This window comes from Esox lucius, chromosome 20, assembly GCF_011004845.1.
Source record: "Esox lucius isolate fEsoLuc1 chromosome 20, fEsoLuc1.pri, whole genome shotgun sequence".
In the NCBI taxonomy this organism is placed as follows: Eukaryota; Metazoa; Chordata; class Actinopteri; order Esociformes; family Esocidae; genus Esox; species Esox lucius.
The window spans coordinates 26,900,298-26,920,375 of NC_047588.1; the positions used below are offsets into that span (position 1 = coordinate 26,900,298).

General features: G+C 40.0%; 4 protein-coding genes across 7 annotated transcripts; 1 reads left to right on the forward strand and 3 right to left on the reverse strand.

Annotated features, from left to right (window-relative positions):
• Positions 1–13: 13 nt before the first annotated feature.
• On the reverse strand, positions 14–5,087 carry LOC105019063 (inhibitor of growth protein 4). Of its 4 annotated transcripts, none has more exons than XM_010884969.4 (8): positions 4,821–5,087; positions 4,337–4,408; positions 1,777–1,943; positions 1,587–1,701; positions 1,341–1,455; positions 1,086–1,230; positions 883–944; positions 14–761 (listed from the first exon to the last, which is right to left on the reverse strand). In XM_010884969.4, exons 1-8 carry the CDS (start codon positions 4,855–4,857, stop codon positions 722–724), a joined length of 753 nt encoding a protein of 250 aa, XP_010883271.1. In that variant the 5' UTR covers positions 4,858–5,087; the 3' UTR covers positions 14–721. The 4 variants fall into 4 exon arrangements, with proteins under 4 accessions (XP_010883271.1, XP_019896536.1, XP_010883273.1 ...); XM_020040977.2 differs by having other exon boundaries at positions 1,341–1,470; XM_010884971.4 differs by lacking the exon at positions 4,337–4,408.
• A 62-nt stretch (positions 5,088–5,149) lies between these two features.
• nop2 (NOP2 nucleolar protein homolog (yeast)) lies at positions 5,150–13,054 on the reverse strand. The gene is made up of 16 exons (XM_010884968.5): positions 12,907–13,054; positions 11,132–11,259; positions 10,749–10,791; positions 10,583–10,650; positions 10,160–10,425; positions 9,848–10,064; positions 9,532–9,731; positions 9,266–9,355; positions 8,963–9,050; positions 8,103–8,243; positions 7,589–7,728; positions 7,410–7,499; positions 6,599–6,721; positions 6,352–6,449; positions 6,126–6,262; positions 5,150–6,036 (listed from the first exon to the last, which is right to left on the reverse strand). The coding sequence occupies exons 2-16, from the start codon at positions 11,235–11,237 to the stop codon at positions 5,603–5,605; spliced, it is 2,241 nt and encodes a 746-aa protein (XP_010883270.2). The 5' UTR covers positions 11,238–11,259; positions 12,907–13,054; the 3' UTR covers positions 5,150–5,602.
• Positions 13,055–14,137: 1,083 nt separating this feature from the next.
• On the forward strand, positions 14,138–16,408 carry LOC109614757 (histone H1.5). Its single transcript, XM_029115376.2, has 3 exons — positions 14,138–14,554; positions 15,014–15,321; positions 15,509–16,408. The coding sequence occupies exons 1-3, from the start codon at positions 14,317–14,319 to the stop codon at positions 16,058–16,060; spliced, it is 1,098 nt and encodes a 365-aa protein (XP_028971209.2). The 5' UTR covers positions 14,138–14,316; the 3' UTR covers positions 16,061–16,408.
• Positions 16,409–16,493: 85 nt separating this feature from the next.
• On the reverse strand, positions 16,494–19,982 carry emg1 (EMG1 N1-specific pseudouridine methyltransferase). The gene is made up of 5 exons (XM_010884967.5): positions 19,792–19,982; positions 18,404–18,505; positions 18,173–18,314; positions 17,731–17,939; positions 16,494–16,896 (listed from the first exon to the last, which is right to left on the reverse strand). Exons 1-5 carry the CDS (start codon positions 19,939–19,941, stop codon positions 16,783–16,785), a joined length of 717 nt encoding a protein of 238 aa, XP_010883269.1. The 5' UTR covers positions 19,942–19,982; the 3' UTR covers positions 16,494–16,782.
• Between the last annotated feature and the right edge of the window lie 96 nt (positions 19,983–20,078).

Below are 20,078 nucleotides of genomic sequence, written 5' to 3' on the forward strand. Positions count from 1 at the left end.
AAGAAGAAAAGACAATGTTTGAGGTAGTAGCTGTATTCAAACTGAAAATACAATTTTCCCCACATGTACCATGTGTCAGCTACAGTATTGACAATATTCCCTTGTGATTCTTTTTCACTACCAGTACAACCAAATGTAAAATAAAAAAAAGTAACATGTTGTTCAATCAACTTACTATCAAACAGATAAACACTCTAGTGTCTAAAATGAAAATGTTCTTTACGCTTTCAGGCTAGGAGCGTTCTAGAGAGCACAAAGTATATAGTAGCAAATTAAGTAACCAACCTGTACTTGTACACAACAGTTCTCCATTGCCTAATAATGCATCAACTACTGTACAGCAATCCAATTTAATCCAATCACATGTAGTCAAATGCATACTATAATACCACTCTAAAAATATTAGTGTTTGTTCAGTCACACAAAAAAAACTGGAAAAGATACACAACAAGCAACTTTCATCAGTAACAACTTCCATAACATTTGAAACATGACATTTAAATACATCTGTAACCACATATATCTCCTTCACACTGCATTAAATCAAGGCATAAAAAGTAAAAGAAACCAAAAAAAGAAAGCACCAAATATTATATGCAAAAACACTGAGAAATGTAATACTATCAAGTGGACAAAAAGGATAATGTTCCTTTCTGCTCCCTACCAACGTAGCATCCTGGCTTTACAATTGACTATCGGTTGGCCCCTGTGGCTTAAAGTTTTACTTCCTCTTTCGATCTTGAGAACAGCGTGGACAATACCTGAAGAATTTGAAAGAATATTTACATATTTAGTTGTAAACTTGAAAACCCTATGAGTATTTTGGTTATGTAAGATTTAATAATATGTATAGTTAGTGTGTAGGTTGAGTGATTCCCTCACCATTTCCCTCTTGGTTTGGTCATCAGACCCACACAGGCAAAGTGGAACCACTCGATGGAACACTACACAAAACAATCAACACAGTGGTTAGATGACAGCTGCACACACAGTGGCTTTCAAGAATCAGGATCAGCTAAAAAAAAATACAAAGCCACTGTAAAGACAAGGGGGAATTTAGTGGAGGTTTTCCTGGGGAAACGCACCTCTGTGTTGTCACAGCCAATCATCTCCCCGTAGGACACCTGGTGACAGAGGCAGTATGTGGGCTCGTTGGGATCCACTGGCATGTCCAGCACGTCAGAAGGATGCACATTCCCAAAGTTGGCAGCAGGAGTAGTGAACTCGCCCCTGACAACAACAGAGGAGAGGAGAGAACTCACACAGCCTAGGCCTAAATGGGGAAAAGTATTCAAGATAAAAAAAATTAAAAAATTTAAAAGAGTGCCAAACAAACATACGGTTGGAGAAGTTTGACTTTCTTTTGGGCGGTCTTTGGACTGCCATCTTCATCAGAGCTCTTCACTTTGGACCGGGTTTTTGCCACCTTCTTTTCTTTTAGCCCCCTGGACTCACCTGAAATATCAAAATCTTGCATAACATATGCATTTATCTCTATTCTTTCTTCCAAATATGAATTTTATATTTTGAAGACTGACAAGGCTAACACAGGTGAAACAGTCCCATACACTCAAATGTTAACATACTTCTCTTTCCCTTGCTGGAGGTGGAATCATAGTCCGTGCTCTCTATCTGCTTCTCCTTCAAGTCGGCCTCAAAACGGGCCAGGTCTGTATCCAATCTCCGGATGTGCTTGTCTACCTATGGAACAGTCTGCACATTAGGATTTATTCTACTGGCCCACACAGGCTGCTAAACAAAAATGCAACTACTGACCATCTCATAGGTCTGCATCGCCAGTTGTACTTTGTCATCCCCAAACTCCTTGCTTTTGCTGTATGACTGCTGGATCTGTCTCAGAATGGTAAGCTTCTGTTCAGATGAGAGGGTCCTAGCGTTGGATGTGTACTCCTTTGCCAAGGAGTCTATCTGCCCCTTCAGATCTAAAAAGATAAGAGGTTGGTTGAGATTACGACTCACATCAGTGTGAACAGAAATTAATATAATAATGCTTTTTACTCATTTGTAACTGTTGTCATGGGCTTTCCACTGAAAATATGTTTTTTTTACTAGCAAAAGCACATAAAAATTATCAGGTATTCACTGTAAGTGCCTGTACACTACTAAACTAAACCATTTTCACCTTCACTCAATGTTTTTATTTTTACCAGGATAGGGGAAGTCACATTTTGGTTCACAAATCATGTAAATGTCTTGATGCGTGATTTATTCTCCATGGCCCACCCCTCCTTCCCAGAACATTTTAGATGTTTTGGATGAGAGAAAATCTAATTTAACTCAGTGCTCCACGATTTGACAAGACTTGTAGATTTAAATAGAATTCTGTCATGGTAGAGTATAGACTGGCTGCTTGGGTTTCCTTTATGACACCACACCCCTCTTCAGCTGTCTTCAAAATTCTGAAAATGTAAATGTGAAACCTGTGAAAATAGAAAAGGTGCAACTTCGCATTTGGAAATTGAGGTGTACATTACTGTCCAACCATTTTTCAGGTAAATGCAACCTGCCCTTAAAATGCTAAGTTTACCATTCTTTAGAAATGTAAATCAGGTTGTTATAGAGAGTATGTATATGATTTACATACAAATAGGCTATTCAACTGAAAAAACAATCAGTGGTAAGTGAGTGGCTAAGGGGTAAGGGGTAAGTGGCTGAAAAGTAGCTATTGACACATTGTCTGTTCAGTACTATTCATGCCAATGACCAAGCCAATGTTATTTAGCTAGTTTAAACATAGCAGGATAATGTTTAACTATTATGTTCTTGGCAACACTATCTTGGTTTAAAATTCAAACAAAAAGGTCTGCTAAATTTACATATTCAGAATATTCTCTTCAAAATGTCTTTCAGAATATTGTACAAGTGTTGTAATTGTCAAAGTGAATAGCAAAAATAAGTTACTGGATTTGCAGAAGCTCATTTAGAATAGTCTTTGGAAGAGGAATTTGTGTAAAAAAATAAAAAAAACGCTGCATTGATTTCCAACCAATACACTTTTCGGTTGCTTTAACATATTTAGTGTAGAGGTTTCTTTTGGAAGTATACTCCCTGAGTTGTAAATAATATAGTTACTCAGCAAAATGTAATATTTTGTCATATACTCAAAATATTTTGGCTTTACAATGTTTGCGAAGCGGGCTAATGATAATCAGATTTGATACTTCCTGTTTCAAATATATACTTTTTTTAACTGCACAATGATAATCAGAATGGGTGCTTTCTGTTTCAAATATCTTTTATTTCACAAACAGGCAGACAGAATAAAACATGAACTCTTAAAAATATATAGTGGGTATGTCTTTGTTTTCCTTTCTTATAATAGTAAATACTAAACAGAAAGGAAAATGTCATGACCAAGATAAAAATAAAACATGAAAACAACCCCCCCACCACCCATATTGAAGTAGCTGTTCTCTTTTGTTTCTTTACTGAATTTTTTTAAATGGGAAATCAAACACTATGAGGTTGTATAGACTTCTCTGATTTTATTTGAGGGCATTTGTGTACATATTGGTATCACCACTTAGAAATGAAAACACTGTACACATAGTCCCACTATTTCCGCGCACAGTTGAGGACTCACAGGACATATTTTAAATTACATTAAGTGCCCAGGCATTACTATTAGAAAATGTTAAACAAAAAGTTATCTTGTAAACATGCAGGTTGTCTTAAGTTAGACAAGCACAAACGTTTATTTAAGTCATATAGTAGATGCTGTTATCCAGAGCAACATATTTCATTACGAATGCATACCCTGGCCGGGGTAACAGTTGTGTTCTAGTTATTAAAACGATAGTAACATTTCGGCTTCATGCTTCTTGGCCGCGAAATATTTTTATTTTTTAGCTGACTTGAAAAACCTGTATACAAGTTCATATAACCTACATTTGCGATTTACCTGGTCTTCGCGAGACCAGGTAATTCAGATGTAAAGAACGTAACAAAAGTACAAAGGTTTTTTTTCATGTGAGTTTCGGTCATTGATGACCACTAGTCACTGATGTCTATCACCTAGATCTAACAATCAGAGAACGTTTAAAAGAGACAGCTGCAAATACACAGGTGGATTACTTTATGGAGCAAAACTGAATCTCTTAATTACAGCATTTAATAAAAAATAAATGAAAACAACCTGCAATTGGAAACAGTCAGGTTGAAAATACATATTTGGTCGAATCGCAAAAGAGGATGTAGCTAGTAGGCTATTGACAAGTTTAATAAAAATAAAAAAATCCACATTAACCAATTTGTTCTATGAGAACGTCCACACAAACTCTGCAGTGTTTTGGTCGGTCTCAGTAGTTTTTTTTACCCTCTGTACGTTGATCCAGGTCCCTCATTAAGTTGAAGTTCCTCTGCAATTCAAATGGCAAGTTCTCTATGCCTGTGTGGTGAGAGAAGAGACTATCAAATCAACCATACTTTATTATAAGTGATTAATTTCCGCAAAAAGAAAAATCACTTAAAACGTTAAATTTGACGTTTATTTTTTTTAGCGACTATCGGGCTACATTTTATTTGTATGCTTTCGATAAAGGCCCCACTATGTGGTCACCGGGGGGCAAAACCGGTCGTCGGTTGACTAACGACGTTCGCTCGCTAGTCAGTAGTAACCTTATTAGCAGCTAACCAGCTAACCTTAACGCTAGCTATGGTAGATTTATTTATTGCATTATATGCGAATACAAATGCAGATAATTAAACATGGCACCCGAAACATCGATATATATATATATAGAGAGATATATTAGTAGGTCCTCTGCTAAATCGTGTATACAATTTTTTTTTTTACTCACTATCCAAATAGTGTTCCAAATACATTCCCGCCGCCATCTTGGAAAATGTAAACAAGATAACTTCCGGCAAGGAAGTGGGAAAAAGGAGCTGCTCTTTGGTAAAATGTTCTCGGTGTCATTACCTGCCATTACAATAAAGGCCAGCAATTTGAGCCAAAATCACTACTGCGCCTATCTCAATATTTGTTAATATGACATGGGGATATTGTATTTGCTTTGACTGTTAGTCAAAAACGCTGATGAAAGCTGAGCAAAGAAAGGTTCTATTTTTGCAAACATTTTAGCCGTGTCCAACAGTCAACAACATGTAAAAAAAAAAAAAAATCCAGTATCTGTCAAAGAATGAGATTTTATTACCTCAATAATATTTTTTTACATGACATACTTTATCAATGGACAAAAAAATCGAATGGAAACAAAACCTATAAAACATTGCAATGAAGGATTAGACAAAAATGTGTTGTTCAACAAGGGTCCCACTTAAAGGGCAAATTAAAACTTGGCCTTAACCACAGATCTACTGTCAGATAATCTAGACCCAACAACATGGCTCATGAAAATTGGATCCTAAATCTGCTGTTAAGGACACACTTATCAAATTTTTGGGGCTCTATGCTCTCTTTAGACTTGCTGCAGTGATGACATGCCAAGTCCAGATGAAAACAACATTTGAAAACACATGCTCAGCTGACCTTTGTGAACATGTACATTAAAGCTGCATTGACGACCTCTCACTAGCAACAACCACAAAAAAAAGTACTTTCTTCACTGTCCTAAAAGTCTTATAAATGTTCATTTCCAAACTCATTTTTCAGAAGCTTCTTCAACTTGTTGAATTTGTTCTTCCCTATTCTCTTCTTGCTTTGAATGTGGGATTTCCTCTGTTTATCACCCTTTTTCTGAAACCTGCTTCCTTCCTTGGAAGTCTCCTTATCTGTTTTGACTATGTTGGACTTGTTGATTTCTTTGTCCACTTTCTCAGTCTCATTATCCATTTTGGCCTTTTTTGGCACAGTTGGATTCTCATTCTTCTGGGTTTTCTTTGCTATGCTTTTAGCTGACTTTCCGTTCGCTGTGGCCTGTGACACAACTGGTTTGCCGTCGGGCTTCTGCTTCTTGGACTTGTTCTTAGACCCTGCTTTAAATGGTTTCTCCTCATCAAAGGAATCAGATTGAACCTTTACATCCCCAGATGGCTCAGTTTCTTCTACTGCTCCTGGAATAGTAACAAAAAGAGGTTCTTAATAGTTTTACAATGAAACTGGAGAGAGGATTGTCTCAGACCTAAGATGGTGGTTACTATACCATTGTCAACGGTTGTGGTTGGAACTGTGTTGGAAAACTTCTTTAGCTTAGCCACAAAGAAACCATCCATGTTGTGGGAATGAGGGTAGAAGCGACGTGAAAGTTTCAGAGAGGGATGGAATCTGCGTTCTTTGAATCTAATAGAATGTTTGAGAAAAGGGATATGAGTGTACAGGGTAACATCTGGATGAAGGTTAATAATGTGCTGGTTTTGTAACACCATTACCTGGTAAAGCCTTCTTTGCCAAAGTCAAGTCCAGTAGGGACTAGTTTGACATTTCTTTTCTTGAGTGCGTAGTCAACTACCCACTCATTCTCCTCCACCTGGTGAGGAAGATGATCAGTATTAACATAAGCTATTCTAATGCAAACACATATCATCAGCACAGTCATGGTGCGCATATATATAGGAAAGAAATAAAAGCATTGCATTTGCTTATTTATCCTTCAGTGTAGCACTTAGGTGTACCAACCATAATCGAGCAGGTGCAGTACACCAGATAGCCTCCAGAGGGAGACTCTGCATTCACTGAGTCAATGGCTGCTAGAATAAGCTCTTTCTGCAGGTGGGCTGAACGTTGAATGTCAGATTCGTCCTGATAAGGCAAGTAATAGCATTAGGATGACACAGACAGTAAATCAGAAGGGTATTATTGCAGATCACAATTCAGGGGCATTTTCTGTGATGGGAGTTAATAAATGGTCTGTGACTGTATGTCTTTTAACTACCAATACGTGGCCAACGGACTACAGTTCAGGGACAATATATGTCGGTAAGTTCATTCACATCATAACCAAGCAAATACTTTGGAACCTGAACCTGTTCAATACTTTACACACCAAATTCGTTTGAATTCCAGCCTATATATTTGGACACTTGGAAGACAGTTAAAAAGATGGCTAGCTCATTATTTTTACTGGCATTTATGTTTCCAAAGAGCCCACGTATTAGAAAAGCCCCAAGCTAACCCTATAGAATTGGATCCTATATAAATAGTATAAGAAATCCTGTAAAGAATCCTATGGAACATGGATGAATAGTTTTGCATCATGTGTCACCCACAGTCATGCAAAGGAAAGAATCCCTTGAAAACAAGTCTCTTCAAATTGACAAATGGGAGGTACCTATGGACTGGACAATGGCAGGAGCCGATGGCCATCACAGAACACCCACATAAAGAAACAGCCCCAAACTGCAGTCGGAAGTTACACCATAATGCAGGAGACTGGTTAATAGATGCCTGTTATCTGCTGTAAATGTAAGAGTGTAGACTGTCCTGTTACCTTACTGGTCTTCACAGCAGGGTCTTTGGAAATGACTCCTGTACCTGAGCAAGGAGCATCCAAGAGCACTCTGTCAAACCCGCCCATGACCTGAAAACAGAGTAGAACGGGCAGAACATGTCATTTTATGAAATGGAACTGTGTAAACACATGGAAACGAGCAGGAACCCTGTTCTTACCTTAGGGAACTGTCTGCCGTCATAGTTACACACCACAGAGTTAGTCACTCCTAGGCGGTGGATGTTTCCCACCACACTCTTCAGCCTGTCCGCACTGGCATCATTGGCCACCACCACCCCTGTGTTCCTCATCAGCTGAGCTGTGACACAAACATTAAATAATAAACGAGAAAAATGTGCCTTATGAGAGTGCCTCGTGTTATCAATCTAGCGACTCCTTGTGGTAGGTCAGGGACCTGCAATCATGTGTGTCACTAGTTGGCTCATAACTTGTCCCAATGTCCCCTGATGGGTGTTGGCAATAACGTCTTGGTTGAATAAGCAGTGTGATTAGAAGCAAAATGAGTTGGTGAGACGCTCTATATACCACATTTCCTCCTTGACTGAAACAAGGCAGTGGAGAGGTTCCATTAAGGCAAGGCCATAATCACAAATTGGGTGTAAGAAAAATGAGGCAGAATTAACAAGGAGTATTTAAAATAAAAAAATAAAAGCACATTAACATCCTTCTCACCTATATAGGTGGCCTTTCCCCCAGGAGCTGAGCTCATGTCAAGTATGGTTTCCCCTTCCTGAGGAGAGAGAGCCATAACAGGCAAGAAACTAGAGGCGCCCTGCAGCATGTAGTGACCCGCCAGGTACTCTGGAGTCGCACCTGGGGACAAGACAACTGTAGTGAACACAGGGCTAAAGACATTTTGCCACGACACTGGCCGTGACAAAATGTTTATCTTAAATGTTAGGTTTGCATAGCTATGTCCGTTGTGATAGAATTTACACTTATTGCACTAAACAACAATAAGACTAGCCATAGCTAAGCCCGACAGCGTTCATATGATGTTAGAAGATTCTTTGTGGTGGTTGCTATGCAGCACATGTTGCTTAGTTACAACCAGAAAGTAAGCAGTGGGTTAAGGACAATTATCTAGCATATTTGCTGCAAATGACATTGATCATATCCCCCACGCGTTTTGAAATGCAACATTTGCATACTAACTTCAAACAATCACACTAATGGTGAGGTCAGCGCACGGTTTCTCTCCAGCAGGTGAGAGTGCTTATATAGAACAGAACAAATTGAAACCTCTCACAACATTGAGAATTTGCCCAAGTAGAAACCCTAAGTTGTGCTGCAACCTGGATGTGAGCATTGAACTACCGGGCGTAGCTCTTTAAGGGCTAGAAATGTCTATTTAACATTTGACGTACAGTAACAAGCTATGTAGGACTAAATGATGCAACCAGCCCAAGACAACAGTTAGTATTGTGTTTTGTGAAAATATAGAGCCAGATCACAGTAGTAATAAGACATTCTTACATGTCCTGATCACAGGGCACATTCTGTGTGAACATTAAGAGTGAGCTGGGACTGACCTATGGGTACAGAGGAATCGAAGATGACCAGGCCAACTTTGGACCACTTCCCCAGAGGATCCAGATTCACCCCTCTGTTGATCAGGGCCTAGGTCAGAGAACATAAACATTTCTCAGTCAGTCACAATAAGAGACATTACTAGTAGCCTCCAAAAATCCTATGGTCAATTCGAAAACCCTAGTCACCCTTTAATCCTTTCAGAGCGACAAGAATGCTTAGGCAGTAGAGTTGGATTAAGTATTGTTGGTATTAACAAAGCTTTGTGGGAGCCAAGGAAAAACAGAGCAAAAAAAGTTGCTTACCTGAGCCAAGTCCCTTCTCCTTGTCTTCAGTGTATTGGTACGAATGGTGACAGGTCGCTGAATTTCATTGGCTTCCAGAAAATCAATCAGCTTAAGCACAAAAGAGGGATTCCAGTTAGTTCAGCATGATTACAACACTGTTGCAAGCATATAGGATTAAGGATAGAACAGAATATTAAAAGTAACATTTACAACACATTTGTTAATTATATTTGAAAAAGGTGGCAATAGTAAGACAATTGGGAAACCAAAGCAGTAAAACATACCTCTGACACTGGAAAGATTTCCAGAAGTTTGTCTATGAGGAAATTGTTGTAGCTGTAATAAGTAGACAGGTCCTTCTTGAGAAGAGAGAGGTACTCTGCTCTGTCTTTCCCACCCTCCCTCTTGGTGGAAAAGTGAGACAGAACATCCACATTGTCCTTTATTCTCTGGTGAATGGTCTGTAGGTCTACAAGCATAACACCTGCACACACAGGAGAAGAGAAAGAAAATCCGTTCAGACACTGTACACAAGGACCAATAAAGAATATGTTGAAGACGGGAAACTGACTAAAACAAAATGGTCAAATCAAATCTTACCCTCTTTTGCTATGTCCTCCGCTTTAGGTAGTTTGAATGTGTCCATCTCATCTATGTTAACCTGTACAGTGTCTTCTTCATCCATATCTTCATCTCCACTCTTCTCCCCATCCTTGTCCTCCTCCTCCTCCTCCTCCTCATCATCATCATCAGTTTCCTGGTCCATTACTTCCTGCAGCTTCTTCTGCTTCTTGGCAGCTTTCTCTATGGGGAGCAGCTGCACATGGGATGAAAAATCAGTGTTTTGCTATTTTAAGGAACCTTTGTTGCCATTTAGAATGATCCTGAAATTAATCAATATTTTACACGTACCTCTTCATCACTCTCTCCTTCCTTCTCTCCCTCACCGCTGTCCTCCGAAGCACCATAGTCATCAACCAGGTCATCGTCGTCGTCATCATCATCATCATCATTCTCAATTAGCTGTCTTTTTCCTTTCTTTTTCTGGCCTTCACCCTCCTCGTCTTCTTCCTGCTCCCATTGGCTGTCGCTGTCGTCATCATCATCGTCATCTATATGGTCAGCCTCACGCTTCCTTTTTGCTGGTTTCAACCATTCACTGTTTTCATCTGTGAATCCTTGAGACGAGGGAAATCAAACGAAAGAAACCTCTGTTGACATTCGTAGCTACAGTTTTGAGAACCCAGTGAATGGAGGGTCTATCTGGCAATAGATATGGACAGATGGACAAAGATGATGTAACCCCTCAACGTTAATGAATAAACAGTAGCTTACCTTTATTGGGTTCCTCCTTCACTGCGGTTACCTTGGGCTTTTTAGTAACTTGAGCTCGCTTCCCCGCTCTACAAAAAACATAATCAACAACAGCAACAAATAGGTGTGACACTACATTAAAGCAAGTGGTTAAAAGTGATTGCCCAACACAAGTCTACAATATTACCGTTTCCTGGATCTACTTGACAGTCGTTTTTGTGCAGTCTCCTCTACAAATGACAAGCAGAAATAGTTAGTGAATATCATCTCCAGAGAGGGCTCAACATTCAGGTAAATTCAGGTACAACAATGAGCAAGGGTCAAGATCTGACATGCTCAATACCAGGGCATTTTCTCTCTTACTTGGGCAAAATAATTATCCAAACAGATTTGAAATTCATACAGGTTTAAACGAGAGAAATGTTAAGAATTAAGATTTCATTTCAAGCACTTAAGTCTAATATTCAGTGGCCTATATTTGGTATTTTATTGTTCTCACAGCCTATGGAACAGATAGTGAATAAAGTTACATGAATTCAGCTCTTGGGTTATAAGAACTATCACTATCACCTTCTGTTATGAACTTGGTTAGCTCAGTCTCAGCTCCTTTCTGCTTCCTGGATTTCCGCCCTGGGCCACGTTTCACATACGTGGTGGGATCCAATTTCCTGCCCATGACTGACACCTACACAGGTAGCCTGGAGAGATGAAACAAGACCAATAAATATCCAGATGGATTTGCACATGAAGCCACAGGATCAGGGTGGAAACAAAGAACCATCCTATGGATGTGGGCGCTATGTTTTGGCAGAGGCTGGGGTAGCCTCAACCAAAACCAGGCTTTCCTAAATGTGAAGCCTGGAGAAAGTCTTGAAGGAAAAGGACAAAATGGAGTTGGGAACACATGTAGTGTCGACACAAGTAGATTAGATTTCGGGAGAAAACTGAAAAAATATTTCCCCTGAATCCATACATCCTGGCTAATATGCATTTCACCAGGCGTCAGAGAGAGCTGTGAAAATGACTTCAGCAGCACACTACACTTTTCAGTGTGACCAGAATCCCCAAACCTCATCTCAGTCCCGAGCACCTACAGTAAATAAATATTCACCCCCTGGATTTTCACATTTTCTTGAAGTGCAGGCAGATCGGAAACCTATGTCAGGGATTGTTCTCATGCAGAATCGCTTGTTTACTCAAGTGCTAGCAGAAAGGCAGCACCGTGCCTATCCTCTGCGTGTTACATTTTTGATACCACTCCCCATGTACATTTTCATGTTGTCTTTACTGTAGTCATTCACAGACTGCAGAAACAGCCTTAATGTTCAAAAGATCAGATAACCTATTTTGGTTTGCACCACATCAGACTATCCTTAGATAGTCCTAAGAAATTCCCTCTGTTGACCTCAGTTATTTTTATTTTACCCCCCCCCCAAAATTAACCAAAATGTAGCACACAACCATTATGCAGCCATCACCACGCTTGAAATGGGGCAACACAAAGCTTTACCTTTATTTATATTCTGTGTAGGCTATTAGTGATCCTTCTTTTCACATGATTAAGTCATTACTGTAGTCCCTACAACGACGTCGTCCACTGTACAATAACACCAGTGCCCTCATGATGGAGTCTTATCGGATCTTATGTCCATGAAAATGTTGACCAGGGGCAGAGCCGTGATGCCCCCAGCTCCATGCACATGTCAGTGTCCATACCTACAGTGGCTCTAACTTTTGTCTACACTGCCTTTGACCGAAGTCAGTAGGATTTATGTTACATCCATTGCAAACGGTAAAAGTTTACCTGTTTTTGAAGAATTAAATCAATCTGAAAATAAACATACCTAAAGTATAGACTTCTACCGTCACTGAGCTCACAAATGCCCAGGCCACCAGACCATAAATTAGGCCCTTCTGAGGGCTGGATATTAGAATTTAATTGTTATAATAAAGTTTAACACACCACGTGAATTGGGCATTCTAAAGCTAATAATGTCAGGTAGTAGATTAGTTAGTACACTTAGTTTTACCTTATAGTACATGTTCACCCATTTTAAGGTTATCCATCAATGGTATTCACAAACCATGTTAAAACGAGATGTTGAAGTAAGTACAAGTAAACTGCTGGCTAGTAAGTCAAGGTTAACGACACAAAATAACGATTTAGTTGTAGAACCTGAAAGGACTACACACTTTCGTATAAAGTGGACAATACATAATATTAACTAGTTGGCGCTCGCTCACTATTAAATAGCTCGCGCAGTTAGGTACATGTTAACGCATAGTTTAGACAGTGCAAGTCCTTAATTGTCGGGGGCACAAAAAATTACGACATATATACTTACAAGAATCTTTCCAAATTGCACCCTTTTAATAGTTAAATTACGTCTTTATCTGATCCCTGATTGCCGTTTCGAATGAAAATGAACCACATGTGATATTTTCGTTCGCACACGTTGAATCCCGGAAGAAACAAGCATGGTTTTCCGGCGCATGTGAGACGTAGTTGCGTGACGAAAGCAAACGGTCGCATTCTATACTTTTGTTATAATAATTATTTAACTTACAAAAACAAACAGTCGAATATATTTGTAAATAAAAAAAACTTCGTACTAATTTCTGTAGAGTTTAAATTAATCTTAACCACAGCCTACACAACTTTGAAACAACACTGATACAAACTGAATAATTACATAAACGTTTGAGTGAAAGTTTTGTGTAAATTGTTCATGACATTTGTAAGTTCAATAATTATTATTTCAGGCAATCATTTTATAACCTGCACCCCTAGCTGGTAGAATATATTTCAGTTCTGGTTTGATATTTGAATAAGAACTATGCAGACCGAAAGACCATGTTACAGTGGATATTAACACCCCTGTTAAAATGCCAGGTTTTTGTGATGTAAAACAACTAGACAAAGATAAATAATGTCAGAAATCTTTCCACTTGTAATGTTACCTGTAACGTGAACAATTCAATTGAAAAACAAACTGAAATCTTCGAGGGGAAAAAAGAAAAACCTAACAATAACCTATTTGAATCCGTTGGGACATTAACGATCAAGAACAATTATCAATCAAACAATTATCAATCATTCTCCCCTCGACATGACGCTTTGAACAAATTGGAGCCTTCATCTTTTAATTTACTAGACCGTAAAATAATGTACAATCATGTTTTGTTACGATTTAAAAAATTGACTAAAAACCAAACCAAATATAAGTGTATAAGGTATCAAATAAATGTCATTCATACTCGGTTCTTCTCATTAATTGAAAATTGCATATTGTGTTACAAATATTTTTGGTGGCAATCAATTTATCATTTATAAATTATAATAGATTCTAGTAACCTCTTTAATTATCATACAAAAATATTTTTTCATATATAAATGATATATTCTAGTAACCGGTTTTATTAGCATACAAAAATCATAGTACTATAAATCTGTTGTCTTCAGCATTGATAAAAGGAAGAAAGAAAGAAAAATAAATTAAATGAACATGAACGTTTACATTTGAGTTGATAACAGTTGTTCTTGCGGCCTTGTTCTTATCTGATACCACGGTCAATAAAAGGAACTACTTCATGATATATTTAACTTACTGATTCTTTTGTATTCTCGAACGACTATTTCAAAAAAGGACTGTTGTTTTTTAATAATTTCGATCGTTAAAGGATTCCACGTTCCCTAAATTTAAGCCAACCACATTAAATGTAGGTAGTTTACTCGACTATAACTTATCACGGACATGTCTAGAAGGGTTAAAATAGAATCAAAGGGAACAGGTGCTGTAGTCAACGAAAGCCAAGAGAAAGTAAAACGTAAACGGACAATAACATTAAAACACCCGATAAAGTCGCCGGTTAAGCCAGCAAAGAAAACTGGTGGTCGGGGCCTTGGGAAAGCAGGGGCTAGACGTTTGGGTCAGCTATTAAAGCGTGCGATCCAAGAGAAGAAACATGTAACAGGAAACGAAACGATGCCAAGTGAGTAATTTATAGTTGTCTACTACAGTAAGGTTGAACTTTAGCTTCTTGACTATTTGCATAGGTTTATAGCAAAATTAGTATTCTGAGTCAGGTGGTAACCTAATACCAGCCGGGTCTGACTGCAACTCAACACAAACCTACCGCGCCCTTGATCCGGAGGTAACGATTTTAGAACCAACCGGGCCTGACCGAAACCAAATCATACTGTAGCGTACCAGTATTAACGTTATATTGTTGCAGCGACCAGGGGATATCTTAATTTTGACATTAGTGCAATAAAATTGGGGTAAATCCTGTACAAACTCGGGGTTGCACCCAGGAGGACAGTTGGACTGCCAGTCCAACAGTTTTTGGCCAAGGCATCCACTTCCCCTGACAGGTCGTTAGTGTTACCTAGGTACAATAGAGTAGCTTACCAATAATTGGAACCCCATGTTTATTTAAATCTGCATCTAGAGACTCCAGTTCGCCTATTCAAGTTCCAGACTCAGGCAGAGGTTGCATCTACACCTAAATCCAGCAATACAAGGCACGTGGACACCTTACCTCGCGTGTCCCAGCTCATCCTTCGGGTGATTTCCCAGTGCAAGCACCGGGGTGGCATTTCCATGGTGGAGCTCAAGCATGCCCTGTCTGCTGGTGGCTATGATGTTACCAAGAACAACACCCGTGTGAACTTAGCTGTTAAAGGAATGGTGACAAGAGAGACCCTGGTGCAGACAACTGGAGCTGGAGCATCTGGCTCATTTAAACTCAACAAGAAGGTAATTATGGGTAATACATTTTCATTGATGTTGTTTTTTGTTCTAGGTGTTCGGAAGTTATATATTCCAGTGAGTATTAAGCAACTTGTGCCATGATGCAAAATTGTACTATCAAACCTGTTTTTCAGTTATTTGGGAATTATTATATAGATGTTTCTTTCTCTTGACTCCTAATATGAAACTGTAGACAGTGCCGGATGAGAAGAGACATAAGATGAGAGGTCGTGGAGCAGCAATGAAGGCTAAGCAGAAAAACATAATTTTGAATTCAGCAGTAGTAAGGAAAGAAAATTCCTTGAGAATGACAGGAAAAGGTCTGAAACAAGGAACGAAAGGAGCTAAACCAGCAGGCAAATCAAAAAAAACAGCAGGCAAGTCACAAATAAGAGCAGGCAAGTCACAAAAAACTGCCGGCAAGTCACAAATAAGAGCAGGCAAGTCACAAAAAACAGTTGGCAAGTCACAAAAAACTGCCGGCAAGTCACAAATAAGAGCAGGCAAGTCACAAAAAACAGTTGGCAAGTCACAAAAAACAGTTGGCAAGTCACAAAAAACAGTTGGCAAGTCACAAAAAACTGCCGGCAAGTCACAAAAAACAGCTGGTAAGAAGAGAAAAACCGCTGGTAAGAAGAGAGTTGTAGGAAAGGCTCCAAGGGCAGCAAGAGAGAGACCAAAACAAGTGGGCAAAAGCCATAAATCAGCAGGACAACAAGCAAAAGTGCAAAACCATCAGGTCTGAAGGAAAAGCATTGAAATCAGCCCATCAGAAACTCCCCAAAACTGTTGTAACCCCAAGAACTAAGACCCAGATACAGAGACCCGAAACTATTAAAAGACAGAATGAGACTATGGACTGAGATTAACAAATGAAAATCTTTCAAATTTGACATGCATTTCAAGAGAAAAGGTAGATATTATTGTCCCACTTCACTTTAAAACATAGGTTTTCAATTGAATTTCAGTTCAGACAATGCAAAATGTTAGTTTTTTTGTGGTGGTCAGTAAAGTCATAGATTATGATTTACTGTTTATATTTTATCCATCATATTCTTGTATCCTTTTTGTATTATATTGTTACTGACAAATTACATGTATAGTTAAGGTGATTATTACAACAGTAATATGATTGCATTCCCCCCTACTTCTGTCTTAAACAAAGAACATATCAAACATAATGACAATATACAGTTTATTTCCACTGCATAATCACAGAAAAATGGTACACTTATAAAACATATTTCTTAATAATGAAGAAAATACTTGGTCCCAAGTTCTTGCAGGTGGTGTCTTCAGAACAGGATTCATTTAATATTGTATCACTGCCATAGTAAAAACACCATGCTGGGCACACAGTACATACACTCATAGTAGTGTACAAATCCACAGTCCACAGGAGGTCATTGCTGAATTCAGAAACATGTCCATATTAACAGCCGTCGAAGCAGTGTGCCGTCAACCTCTTCACAGCACACCCCAGACCTCCTCAAAGGCAGAGCACATCTTTGCACAGGTCAGGGCAGCAGAGAGAGGGTAATTACTAATGGACACGGTTTTCTCAGTATAGTCCACATTCACCTATGACAGAGGAAAAGCACGTTTCAAACCAATGAATAATGCTTGAGCAAATTCAGCCTTTATAGTTAGATTGTATAAAATAAATAAAATAAGCCATTTCACAAGCTGTGGCGTACAGGGAGTGCAGAGAACTTACAGGACGTAGCTCAACTTGTAGGGTCACTGTACACAACTACTACTGACGTGTGACAGTCTTAAGCATCACCCAGGTAAAGGCAACACATTCAGTGGTTGACAATCCAGCCGAAAGCTAGGTGGACATGACCATGCCTGATGTAGAGTCCTGGGTCGGACTGACTCGTACCGCATCCACATTAGGAACGTTATCATTCCTCCCCAGAAACTCTGTTCTTCCTCCTCCTCAGTCATCAGTCCTCCCCAGGGTCAAACGTCACCCCTCCCCATGTCAAGTATCCGCTCTCCCCTTGTCAAACATCACCCGTTTAAGCTTCAGTCCTCCCCATGGTCAATCGTCAGTCCTCCCCATGGTCAATCGTCAGTCCTCCCCATGGTCAATCGTCAGTCCTCCCCATGGTCAATCGTCAGTCCTCCCCATGGTCAATCGTCAGTCCTCCCCATGGTCAATCGTCAGTCCTCCCCATGGTCAATCGTCAGTCCTCCCCATGGTCAATCGTCCTGACGAGTGCTATATAAAATACATATTATTCCATCATCTTCCTACCCCACACACTACACAAACAGTGGATCCTCCCCAGAGTGGGATGAAAATCCCCCTTAACGCTGACCCACGATCTCTTTAGCGACTGTCCTCCTGAAGTGCAGAGGAAGAGTCCGCTAAGCAGACCTTTGACCTGTACCTGTGCCATCACTCACCGCTCCGTGTGCGAATGCGCCGACCACAACGGTCGCTGGTCCCTCCTCAGGCACCACGGTGCGGGCATTAACCGCCTCCCCAGCTGAGAAGGAGGTACAGAAGCGGGGGCAACCGGGGGGCAGGTGGTCCGACACAGGGTTCTTGATGAGCTTTAGCAGGCGCTGGGAACTGTCAGAAGCCCTCACACTGAGCTTGTGCAGGAGCTGGACTGGGAGGAAATGGAGGGACAGTACACAGGGCTTGACATTCTGGTTAACTTGCTGGTGGCACCACATGTCCACCTAGGTTGTTTTTTTTCCATCTTGTCAAAGTGAGTCACTGACAGGTATAACAACTCATGAACCATAGGTCAGTGCAAAAGATATTGAACAGTGTCTCAATGTGTCCTATTCATTCTGGTATGGAGGCAGCAGCAAAAGTTCCATACAGCAACAGCCTTACCCATGAGGCCACAAAAGCGGTTGAAGGTTCGGGGTATGCGTGTCTGTGGGTTGATCTCTACTAAGGCATTCCTCTCAGTGTGGATATACACCTGCAGGAGACCTGCTCTATTCAATGGACTGTCCATCAGCATCAACAAACACTGGGGAAGAATCACAAGATATGGCTGGGTTAAATGACCGAAGATATATATCTGGTGTTCTGAGGGTCAGTGCGAAAACAGCAACTTACCTGATGCGTAATGTCAGGACGAATCTTTCCAGGGTCTCGTCCACTTTTGATGATCATACCCTTGTGCTGGTCGCAGTTCAACAGCTCAAATGTCTTGCCAACCTGAAAAAAAATTATCAAAAAGTATACCATGACTAACGTCCTCATGCTCACTCGAAGTGGTAGTTTGCATGGCTGATCCGTAAAGGAACGAACGGCTCTTTGTGGTGAACGTTGGGAACCGAATCGCATTGGTGAAAGAAGCCTTTCATTTGGCTCACTAATTTTCTTATATTTAAACTAAAAAATAAATCTTCGTCCATAAGGTGAAATCGTATTCACTAAAGATTGTATATAAACACTGCCGAATCAATAGCGCGTCTGTGTTCCATGTGAATATTGTAGGCGATCTAATTACTAGGACAGGTAAGATTTGAACGTGCATTTCACGATCTAACAATTTCAACCTTCTTTCTCATTTACGTTGTAGATTGGCACTTTATTAATAGTTTTTGTGTTATTTTTAGCATTTCAAATGAAGAGCAGTAAGGGAGTAAAATGAGCCGGCTTTTTCAGGTGTAGGGAGCCAGAAGAGCCGCTCACCAAAATGTCTCGGAAACAGGGCTTGACCCGTCCACACCCAAAAAGCGGGTGGAATTCGGCTGTGGTGGGTAACTCTTACTAGCCACTTTGACGGGTGGCATTCTATATCTATACACAGGGTTTTTCCAGCTTTCAAAACTCAAACAAAAATCTCGCACCGCCTCTGGGTGTTTGCATGGTAAAAGATTTTGTGCTGGACAATAGCCGTACTGTCAATGCAATCTGGCAACCCCACACGGGTCCTGACACCGCGGAGTTGAGTAACGTCAGAAATACAAGTGGATCTTAGTTCTTTTACACATGTTAAGAATAAATATATTGCTTATATATTTTGTCCTGCCCACGTGGACAAGGACAACAGGGCAGATTTAATAGTAGTCTTTTTAAAGTGTGTAGCCACATATTATATAGAGTATTTGTAAGGGTTGGGGTACCACCTTTGACTAATGACACACACACACACACACACACACACACACACACACACACACACACGAGAGTGACATACGACCTACGTCCCTACAACTCCCATGAGCACTACCTACATACAGTGATTGATTCTGGTCCATTTGTGTTCGGCCTATTGCCCTGCACGCCAACGACCAACAGTATGAACTAGACAGGCTACGATGTAGCACTGATAAACAAATAAAACAATTTCCCAACATCAAAATGGTGGCTAGTGAAAATGCTGTGTGGCTAGTAACTTTGGAAAACCACTAGCCACAATGGCTGGTGAGCCAAAAAGTTAATGTCAATCGCTGCTCGGAATGCCTATCACTGTGACATGAAATACTAGTCTTTACCTTAACTGTTTCCAGCGTTGCCCCCTCTAAAATAACGACTAGTCGCCTCTCTGCCATGCGATCGTGAAGGCTACGCATATGTTTTGCTTGTTTTGGTTCATATTCGTCTAAATGCTCAAGACCACGCTTTTCACATCCTTGGCCAGCCATGTTGCTTCTAAGTAGCAGTCGCGGAAATTACGCATCACTGATAAAGGCGGAGTTATTATCATTCTTTTAAATCGTTGAGGGAGGGTTGCGCAGACAAAAAATACGCATAGCCCTGGACTAAAACAGTAAGATCTGTA

Bases quoted from the DNA above. Each gene is read 5' to 3' on its own strand.
- LOC105019063 (XM_020040977.2), bottom strand. From the start codon at position 4,857: ATGGCGGCGGGAATGTATTTGGAACACTATTTGGATA. The intron at 4,409-4,820 runs GTGAGTAAAAAA...CTCACCACACAG, and splicing joins TTTGGAACACTATTTGGATA to GCATAGAGAACTTGCCATTT. The intron at 762-882 runs GTGAGGGAATCA...CAAATTCTTCAG, and splicing joins ACCAAACCAAGAGGGAAATG to GTATTGTCCACGCTGTTCTC.
- nop2 (XM_010884968.5), bottom strand. From the start codon at position 11,237: ATGGGCAGGAAATTGGATCCCACCACGTATGTGAAACGTGGCCCAGGG. The intron at 6,450-6,598 runs GTTGGTACACCT...CTTCCTCACCAG, and splicing joins ACTGCACCTGCTCGATTATG to GTGGAGGAGAATGAGTGGGT. The intron at 6,037-6,125 runs GTATAGTAACCA...TTACTATTCCAG, and splicing joins AACCACAACCGTTGACAATG to GAGCAGTAGAAGAAACTGAG.
- LOC109614757 (XM_029115376.2), top strand. From the start codon at position 14,317: ATGTCTAGAAGGGTTAAAATAGAATCAAAGGGAACAGGTGCTGTAGTC. The intron at 14,555-15,013 runs GTGAGTAATTTA...ATCTGCATCTAG, and splicing joins AGGAAACGAAACGATGCCAA to AGACTCCAGTTCGCCTATTC. The intron at 15,322-15,508 runs GTAATTATGGGT...ATGAAACTGTAG, and splicing joins CATTTAAACTCAACAAGAAG to ACAGTGCCGGATGAGAAGAG.
- emg1 (XM_010884967.5), bottom strand. From the start codon at position 19,941: ATGGCTGGCCAAGGATGTGAAAAGCGTGGTCTTGAGCATTTAGACGAA. The intron at 18,506-19,791 runs GTAAAGACTAGT...ATTTTTTTTCAG, and splicing joins CAACGCTGGAAACAGTTAAG to GTTGGCAAGACATTTGAGCT. The intron at 16,897-17,730 runs GTGAGTGATGGC...CCTCTGTCATAG, and splicing joins GCGCATTCGCACACGGAGCG to GTGAATGTGGACTATACTGA.